This window comes from Pezoporus flaviventris, unplaced genomic scaffold (assembly GCF_033815535.1).
Source record: "Pezoporus flaviventris isolate CSIRO_AGI_PZ_B2104156 unplaced genomic scaffold, CSIRO_AGI_Pfla_v1 ptg000079l, whole genome shotgun sequence".
NCBI lineage: Eukaryota > Metazoa > Chordata > Aves > Psittaciformes > Psittacidae > Pezoporus > Pezoporus flaviventris.
This window is the reverse complement of record NW_026892627.1, coordinates 25963-35615: the sequence shown is the minus strand read 5'-3', so window position 1 is coordinate 35615 and position 9653 is coordinate 25963. Positions and strand designations below refer to the sequence as shown.

Below are 9653 nucleotides of genomic sequence, written 5' to 3'. Positions count from 1 at the left end.
TTCCCCCCAAACCCCCCCTCCGCCATCCTGTCCCGCCCCCCCGATTTCCCCGCTCCCTTCCTGCCCCCCCCGCCCCTCCTCACCTTCCTCCTCCCTCCGCCCTTCCTCACACACACACACACACACACACACACACACACACACACACACACACACACACGCTCCCTTCTTGCCCCCCTCCCTCCGGGGGCCGCGCGTGCCTTCACCGCCGGTCCCGATCCTGATCCCGGTCCCGGTCCCGGTGCTCGCTCTCCCAAAACGCACCCGTCACCGCAGCCTCGGGGCGGGGACCCCTGCTCCCACCGCTCCTACCTGCCCCACCGCCACTGCCGTCGCGGGGCCCCGCCTCGCCCGCGGTGGCCGCCGGTCCCCCCGCCCCTGCCGGGTCCGCCCCCCCCATCCCGGGCACCGGGAGAACCGCTCCCGCCCCTCCCCGCGCTGCGCCGTCCGTGTCCCATACCCCCCTCAGTTATCCCACATAGTGTCCCCCCCCTCCTGTCCCCCCACCACCGGAGGGGCAAGAGTTTGAGGTGTGGGTGGGGGGGACACGGGGGGATGTGGCAGGACCCTGACATGGGGCTGGAGGTGGTGTGGGACACGGGGAGAGACTTGGGGGGACTCACTCATGGGGCTGGTGGCAGCGGGGACACACGGGGGACACAACCGTGGGGCTGGCTGTGATGTGAGGACACAGGAAGACAACGGGGACCCGGCTGTGGGGCTGGCAGTGGATGGGGGCAGTGGATGTGGGACAGCCAAGGGGCAGCAGGAGCCAGGAGCTGTGTCCCTGTCCCTGTGGGGAAGGTTTGGGGGTCCATGGCCCAGGGCACCAAGAGGCATTGCTGGGGTAGGGGGCTAGGTTATGGGTACCACAGCACATCTATGCTCCTAATGCTTAATCCCAGATGTGCCGGATCCAGGATGTGGCCCCACTGGGTTGAGCCGCCGGGGGGGGCTCCAGATCCACTGTCCCAGCACAATCCTGGGGGCTTCACCCTGGAGACGGAGCAATGGGGGTTCCCATGGCCTCACCCCCCATCCCACCCAGCAGTTGGGCCCAATCGCCAGCCCCACAGCTGGCCCCGTCGGGCGGCCCCACACCATAAAAGGGGGCAGCAGTGCTGGGGCTGAGGGAGTGGCACTGCCAGAGCCAGCCAGGACAGAGCGGGGAGCCCCTAGGTAAGAGGGGCCGTTTTGGGGAGTCCCCATCTTGGGGAGCTGCTGGTGAGATCTATGGGGGTCCTCCACTCGTGACACAGATCCCCCTTTGCCAAGGTAGCCGTGGCAGCACGACCATGTCACGCCAGTCCTGGGTGCCTGGTGAGGTCCTGGCCTCCCTGCTGCTGTGCGTGGCTGTGGTGGAAGCAGCCACTGGGTGAGTCTTCAGTGCCACAGCCCCATACCAGAAACTGGGATGAGGCGTGGTGTGGGGATACCGTCCCCAGCTCGGTTTGTGGGTACGATGGGTGCCATGGTGCCACACAGGCGATGGTGCGAGAGGACGGTTCAGGATACGGCGGAGGAGGAGGTAACACCGCGGCGCGAGGACACAGTGCCCTGCACCAGCCTCTACCACTACAGCCTGGCAGGATGGCGGATCGACAGGGACCGAATGCGCCGGGTCTATGGTGGGGACCATGGTGAGCCCCAGCCTGACTCTGGCACCCCCCTCTGCTACATCTACCGGTGAGTGCCAGTGCGGACGTGCAGTGCATGGCACAGAGGGGGCACCAGGGCACCCATCCCCGTGCTGTGTATCCCATGCCTGATGCCGCAGGCCCCCAGAGACTCGGCCAGTGGTGTGGAACCGCACGGTGCTTGCCTGCTGCCAGGGCTGGAGCGGGCCCCACTGCACCGAAGGTAGGGATGGGTGTTGAGGTGCAGTGGCACCACTATGCCAGTGTCCCCGGTGATCACCTGTGGAGACAAGGTGCTTCCCTGTGCCGCAGGCGAAGGCTTGCTGGGGCACTGCTATGGCACATGGCAGTGCCAGGACACCGCCGGCAGCCACAACCTCTCTGCTATGAGCCTGTCCGAGTGCTGCCGGCACCCCTGGGGGCACAGCTGGAGGAATGGCTCCAGTTCCAGTGCACCGTGCCTCTCCTGCACCCGCCTGCCCCTCACTGGTGGGTCTGGGGGTACCAGGGGGCTGGTGGGTCCCATGGGGAGTTTGCAGAGTGGCCTCACCTCCCCACTGCAGGAGAGGTGTCCCCACGGCCATCGCCTCCTGTGTCCCTTCATGGAGCTGCCACCCATCACCGGGGCCTCTGGGCTGGCTGCATGACCTGGGCAGGGTCCCACTACCGCACCTTTGACGGGACACACTTCCACTTCTCTGGCGAGTGCACCTACACCCTGGCCGCTGCTGCTGACGGCACTTGGGCCATCGCCATCACTGCCGGCGATCCCCGGGTACTGACGGTGGGGGTGGGAGAGGGGTCCCTGCCTCATCACAGACATTCTCTGGGGGCTGTGCCATTTGCCTGTCCCCATGGCATGCTGTGGCCCTGTGGTGTGGCTGTGGTATCCCTGGCCATCCACTGCTGCCAGCCCTGGCCCTGGCTGATGCCGCACCACCGCAGGGACTGCACATGACCTTCGGGGTGGGCACGGTGGTGACCCAGGGACGGAACATCTCTGTGGACAGTGTGGCAGTGCCCGAGGGACAACCGTATCTGCACAATGGTGAGGGGAGGGGGGTGGCCAGCTACTGGTGGCACTGGGCTGGGATCTTGGTGGGGCTAAGACCCCTGATGGCACAGGTGATGGTGGTGACAAAGCTGCAGCTGGGGGGATCCAGCCACTGCCTTGTTCCCATCCCAAATCCCTGTGGTGCCACAGGGATCAGCGTGATGTGGCTAGGTGACTGGGTGGCCGTGGCAAGTGCGCTGGGTGTGCGGGTGACCTCGGACAGGAGCCAGGCAGTCACAGTGACAGTTGACACCGAGCTGTGGGGCGGCACACGGGGGCTGTGTGGTCCCTACAACGATGACCCTGCAGGTAAGTGTCACCTCATAGGTGGCAATGCCCATGCGGGAGGAGGTGCAGCGCCAGGGCCATGTGCTGGGGCCATGTGCCATGACCCTTGCCTACCGCAGCCTCCCTGTGTCCCCAGATGACTTCCAGCAGCCCGGAGGGGATGTGGCCACCTTTGCTGCCAGCTTTGGCAACTCCTGGAAGATTTCAGACGTCAGCCCCAAGGTACCCCAAGGTACCCCAAGGTGTGCCAGGACCCCATGTCTGCTCGGGGGTCCCTGTGCGGTCACCCCAGCTCTGAGGGTCTCCCCGGGCTCAGCCCCGCTGCAGGGACGCGGTGGAGCTCAGCCCTGGCTGTGCAGCGGGCGATGCGGCACGGCAGGCAGCCGAGGTCACTTGTGGGAAGCTCCTGGCTGAGCCCTTCCGTGAGTGCCATGACAAGGTGAGGAGCAGTTCTGGTGCTGGGGCACTGGAGGGTGCCAGTCCCGCCATCCTCACCCACTATCCCCACACCAGGTTGACCCTGGTGGCTTCCACAATGCGTGCCTGGAGCTGCTGTGCCGGGAAGGCAATGCCGGGCAGTTGCCGAGCCCCAGCATCTGCGACACCTTCGCTGCCTATGCACGGGAGTGTGCCCGGCACCAAACCAGCATCGACTGGCGCCAGCCTGGCTTCTGCGGTAGGGACCCGGGAATGTGCTCTGGCACCAAGGTCTGACCCCCCAGGGCTGGTGCCGGTGCTGAGTGCGGTGCTTGTCCTGGCAGAGCGGCACTGCGGCGCGGGACAGAGGTTCTCGGACTGCGTCTCCTCATGCCCTGCCAGCTGTGCGGCTGTTGGCAGTGCCGAGGAAGGGCCATGCCACCAGGACTGTGCCGGTGGCTGCGAATGCACGCCAGGGCTCTACTGGGATGGGGCGCTCTGCGTGCCACCAAGCGCCTGCCCCTGCCAGCACCACCGCCAGCGCTATGCCCCGGGACAGAGCATCCGCCAGCGCTGCAACCAGTGGTGAGCAATGCCATGGCTGGATTCAGCATCACCAGGTTGGAATGAACCCCATGGATGGGCACGATGCTGGTTTGGGGGGGGGTGGCAAGCACACATCCATCCATGCCAAGTGCGGTCACGGTGTGTCCTGTCCCCTCCTGGTGATCCCGGTGTCGCCTCCTGTGCCCTCAGCATGTGCCAGGGCGGGCGCTGGCTCTGCAGCCAGGACCGGTGCCCCGGGGAGTGCACGGTGCTGGGCGGCCACCATTACATCACCTTCGACCGCCGGCACTTCTCCTTCCCAGGCGCCTGTGCCTACACCCTGGTGCAGGTGAGGGCAGCCGCCACGGTGGCTGCGGTAGTGCCAGGGCTGTAGGGACCTGCCCTGGGGTGGGAATTGCCCCGGGGGTCCCCTCAGCAGGGTCTCTGTCCCCCAGGACTTCGTGGAGGGGCAGCTGCTGATCACGTCTGAGCACAAGGCTTGCAATGGCCACCAGCGCCTCCACTGCCGCCAGTCCCTCACCATCAGTGCCCGCCGGATCTCTGCTCGTCTCCAAGGCACAGGTGATGTGCGGGGACCCTCCTCGTGCTGCGGTGGGATGGGGGGTGCCAGCCCATGGCTGTTCCCTGAGGTGGCTGCGCTCTGCCGGCACAGGTGAGGTGATGGTGGATGGGCAGGAGGTGACGCTGCCCTTTGCCAGTTCCGAGCTGAGCATCCGCCGCGTGTCCTCGGCATTCCTGCTGCTCCAGACCTTTGGGGCCCACGTCCTGTGGGGGGTGGAGGCCCCCACTGTCTACATCACCCTCCAGCCCGCCTTTGCCCACAAGGTCAGCCCCAGCTCCTGGTGGTGGCCGGTGGCAGAGCTGGGCTGGGATTTAGCTGTGGGATCCTATCCTGAGCCAGTGCTGGTGTGGTAGGTGCGGGGTCTCTGCGGCACCTACAACTGGAACCAGGGGGACGAGTTCACCACACCAGCAGGTGATGTGGAGATCAGTGTTGCCGCCTTCACCAACAAGTACCGGGTGTCCAGCAAGTGCCCTGCACTCGGACCCGTCCTACTGGAGCCCTGCAGTGACTTTGCTGGGCAGCAGGACCTTGCCGAGGCTGCCTGTGCCGTCCTGCAGGGCCCGGCCTTCCAGGTGCCACGGGTCCCCATCCTGGCCAAGAGCCGGTCCCCAGTGCCCAGTGCCAGTGCCGTGGCGTGACTGTGCACTGCCACCCCCAGCCATGTCACCAGGTCGTGGACCCGGAGCCGTTCCTGCAGCTCTGCCTGCGGGATGCCTGCACCTGCCAGGATGGGCAGCACTGCCTGTGCCTGGTGTTGGCTGCCTATGCCCGGGAGTGTGGCCAGGAAGGAGTGGAGCTGGTGTGGAGGAACCAGAGCTTCTGCGGTGGGGATGGGCGGGAATGGGATAGGATAGAGTGGGGATGGGGATGGGATTGTGATGGGGTGGGATGAGAACGGGATAGGATGGGGATGTGAATAGGATGGGGATGAGGGTTGGAATGGGATGGGGATGAGGGTGAGGATGGGGATGAGGATGAGATGGTGACGGGGTGGGATGACAATGGGATGGGATGTGGATGGAGATGGGGGTGAAGATGAGGATGGGGTAGGATACCGTGGGGATGAAATGGGGCTGGGAATGGCATGGGATGAGATGAAAAAGGGATGGGATGAGAAGAGGATAGGAATGGGATGGGGATGATGTGGAATGAGATGAAAAAGGGATGGGATGGAGATGGGATTGGTGATGGGGATGGGCATGGGATGGGATGGGTGGAGAAAGGGGTGGGATGTGGGTGGGATGTTGATAGGATATGGATGGGATGTGATGGGGATGTGTTGGGGATGGGGTGGGACAAGATGAGGATGGTGGTGGGATGGGAATAGGATGTGGATGCAGCCATCACACGCCAGGGGACAGTGGGGGCTGGTGCCAAGGGTGCATGGAGCGTGGCAGGGCAGAGATGTCCCTGTCAGTGACATCTCCATGTCCCTCCCTCAGATGTGCCGTGCAGCGGGGGGCAGCAGTACCTGGACTGTGGCCGGCCCTGTGGCCAGACCTGCGCCGACCTGCGCGGTGACAGCAACGGGACCAGCTCCTGCCACAACCTGGATGGACTCTGTGTCCCTGGCTGCCAGTGCCCGGCCGGGCTGGTGCTGGCCGAGGGTGGGATGTGCGTCCCACCTGGAGCCTGCCCCTGCCAGCACGGCACCACGCTCCTCCCGCCCGGCAGCCACATCCGCCGGAGCTGCAGCACCTGGTGCGTGGCACAGCTGGAGCCCAGGCCATGGCTGGGGTGGGTGGGATGGGGGATACTGAGCCGGTGCTGCGGGATGAGGCAGCGGCAGGAGGCGTGTGATGAAATCCCCTATGCCCCGTTTGGGATCGCACCGCGGGATAGGCGGCTTTCATTGCCCGTCCCTGCTGCAGCACACCGGGGCCACCGAGGAAGAGCCTATCCCTGGCCCCTGGCATGGCTGGAGGTGGACCCAGTGCTGGGGTGGTGGGGATGGGATGGGGACAGGATGGGATGGGCATTGGATGGGGATGGGGATGGGATGGGGACAGGATGGGATGGGCATTGGATGGGGATGGGGATGGGATGGGGACAGGATGGGATGGGCATTGGATGGGGATGGGGATGGGGATGGGGATGGGGATGGGGATGGGGATGGGGATGGGGAGGGGATGGGGACAGGATGGGATGGGCATTGGATGGGGATGGGGATGGGATGGGGACAGGATGGGATGGGCATGGGATGGGGATGGGGATGGGATGGGGACAGGATGGGATGGGCATTGAATGGGGATGGGGATGGGGATGGGGATGGGAATGGGAATGGGGATGGGGATGGGGATGGGGATGGGGATGGGATGGAATGGGATGGGATGGGGATGGGATGGGAACTGGATGGAGACGGGATGGGGATGGGGATGGGATGGGAACAGGATGGAGACGGGATGGGGAAGGGACAGGATGGGGTGGGGACAGGATAAGACATAATGGAGCTGGATGAGACAGATGGCATAGAATAGGACAGGATGTGGTGGGATAGATAAAGTGGGACAGGATGGGAGAAGGCAACACTCATCAGGACACAACAGGATGGAAGGAAACAGGATGGGATAGGACGGCATGGGATGGGATAAGATGCAATAGAATGGGATGAGATAGAATGGCAATGGGCAATATGGAAACCCTGGCAGGGTCTGGCTGGGTGGGGGCTCTCCAGGTTGGTGGGTGCTGGGTGCTGCCCTCACCGTACCCTGTCTCTGCAGTGTTTGTGCTGGTGGGTCTTGGCGCTGCACTGCAGCCGCCTGCCCCATGGCAGCCCTGTGCCCTGGGGGGCTGATCCATGCGCCAGGCTCCTGCCTGCGCCGCTGTGACAGTGCCGAGCCCAACGGCACCTGTGCCGGCATTGCCGATGGCTGCGTCCCCTGTCCCCCTGGCACCATCTTCCTGGTGAGTGACCCCCTCTCCATGGGGATGTGCCAGAGAGCATCCACATCCAGCTCACTGGGGCTGTGTGCTGGCAGGACGGGCGCTGTGTGTCTCCGGCAGAGTGCCCGTGCCAGCACGGCGGCCGGCTGTACCGGCCCAATGACACCATCATCCGGGACTGCAACACATGGTGAGACCCCCCCAGCCCCACCGGGGACACCAGGCACACTGTGCCGGAGCTGAGCCCTGTCCCCTGCAGCGTGTGCCGGCAGCAGCACTGGCACTGTGGCCAGGAGGAGTGCGCCGGCACCTGCGTGGCCACGGGGGACCCCCACTACATCACCTTTGACGGACGAGCCTTCTCCTTCCCCGGCGACTGCGAGTACCTGCTGGCACGCGAGGCCGATGGGCTCTTTGCTGTCACTGCCGAGAACGTGCCCTGCGGCACTGGCGGCGTCACCTGCACCAAATCAGTGGTGGTGGTGATGGGCAACACTGTGGTGCACATGCTGCGGGGTGAGGATGAGGATGGTGGCACGGGGACAGAGACATGCTGGGGGGTCACTGTCTCTGACAGCCTGCGCTGCCCTGGCAGGGAGGGACGTGACAGTGAACGGGGTCCCGGTGCGACCCCCAAAAGCCTACACCGGCACTGGACTGACGCTGGAGCGCGCCGGTCTCTTCCTCCTCCTCCTCACCCGCATGGGGCTGGCGGTGCTCTGGGATGGAGGTGAGACCCACAGGGGAGGGGGTGCTCAGCACTGTGCTGCAGCGTGCTGCCGGTGCTGAGCGCTGTGCCGTCTAGGCACACGGGTGTACATCCGGCTGGAGCCGCAGCACCGGGGACGTGTGGTTGGGCTCTGTGGCAACTTCGACGGTGACACCGAGAACGATCTCTCCAGCCGGCAAGGGGTGCTGGAGCCCAGCGCCGAGCTCTTCGGCAACTCCTGGCGCCTCAGCCTGCTCTGCCCCGAGGTGGACAGCGCCAGCGCACGGCACCCCTTGCACGTATGTACCGGAATGGGCAGCCAGGGCGGTGGTGGCCAGGGGCTGGGTGAGGGATGGAGGCTGATGGCGGCACTGGCTCCCCCCAGGAGAACCCACACCGGGCAGCGTGGGCCCGCCGGCGCTGCAGCATCCTCCGGCAGCGGCTCTTTGAGCCATGCCACGATGTGGTGCCGTGCCAGCGCTTCTACGACTGGTGCATCTTTGATGCCTGCGGGTAAGTGGGGTAAGCCAGTAAGCACTGCGGTGGGGCGGGGGATTGGGGGTCCCACTGTTCCCATCCCACCAAACCCACTGTGCCGGCAGGTGTGACTCCGGTGGAGACTGTGAGTGCCTGTGCACGGCCATTGCCACATACGCTGAGGAGTGCGGCCGGCGCGGCGTCCATGTGCGATGGAGGAGCCAGGAGCTGTGCCGTGAGTCACCAGCCACTGGACAAGGCTGCGAGGGGTCCCATGGCTGAGCCAGACAAGTGATGGGGATGGGGAGGGGGTCAGGAGCCCCCCATGGGGCTGTGGGGAGGAAAGGGGGTGGGTGCTGTGGGGCAGGGGGCTCCCGGCCTTGTCCAACCCTGACCCCTGTCTGCAGCCCTGCAGTGTGAGCGGGGGCTGGTGTACAGCCCCTGCGGACCCCCCTGCCCTCCAACCTGCCACAACCTTGCCCGCGAGCCCCCCGAGCGCTGCCAGGATCTGTCCTGCCTGGAGGGGTGTTTCTGCCCTGCAGGAGGGTCCTGCATGGTGAGGCTGGGAGCTGGTGGGGCTGGTGTGGGGTCGTGGGGGAGTCATGGGCAGTATGGGGTGGTGTGGAGCTGGTGTGGGGATGGTATGGAGCTGCATGGTGGGATGCGGGGCCAGCACGGGCTGGTGTGGGGCTGGCATGGGTCAGAGTAGGGCGGCGTGGGGCTGGCATGGGATGTCACGGACAGTGTGGGGAGGCATGGAGCTGGTGTGAGGCTGCATGGGGTGTTGTGGGGCTGATGTGGAGCTATTGTGGACTGGTAAGGGGATCATGGGTATGGCATGGAGCTAGCGTGCAGATGTGTTGGACCATCATGGGGTTGGCATGGGCTGATGTGGGGCCTGCCATGCTGTCCTTGCACCCAGTTCCCTTGTCCTGGCCATGGTACTCAGTACTTTGACCCCTTCTCAGCCTGTGGCTCCACTCCATGTTGGAGGGTCTAACCCAGCCTTGTGCACCAGATGTGGTGCTGTCTGCTCAGCCTGACTGGGCAATGTGC

At 65.2% G+C, this 9653-nt stretch overlaps 1 protein-coding gene across 1 annotated transcript in view; it reads left to right on the top strand.

Moving 5' to 3' along the window:
* The first annotated feature begins 1228 nt into the window (after positions 1-1228).
* The window catches only part of LOC133280008 (SCO-spondin-like), a 30758-nt gene continuing 22333 nt past the window's right edge, over positions 1229-9653 (top strand). Inside the window, 26 exon segments of the mRNA XM_061474291.1 lie at positions 1229-1375; positions 1486-1686; positions 1778-1860; positions 1950-2126; positions 2201-2412; positions 2583-2685; positions 2842-3000; positions 3116-3201; positions 3296-3418; positions 3493-3655; positions 3741-3981; positions 4153-4291; positions 4398-4524; positions 4616-4788; positions 4879-5100; positions 5187-5352; positions 5971-6229; positions 7249-7432; positions 7507-7601; positions 7671-7927; positions 8007-8141; positions 8217-8419; positions 8506-8633; positions 8723-8832; positions 9005-9139; positions 9142-9153. Coding sequence (XP_061330275.1) covers positions 1296-1375; positions 1486-1686; positions 1778-1860; positions 1950-2126; positions 2201-2412; positions 2583-2685; positions 2842-3000; positions 3116-3201; positions 3296-3418; positions 3493-3655; positions 3741-3981; positions 4153-4291; positions 4398-4524; positions 4616-4788; positions 4879-5100; positions 5187-5352; positions 5971-6229; positions 7249-7432; positions 7507-7601; positions 7671-7927; positions 8007-8141; positions 8217-8419; positions 8506-8633; positions 8723-8832; positions 9005-9139; positions 9142-9153 — 3973 coding nt within the window. The 5' untranslated portion in view covers positions 1229-1295.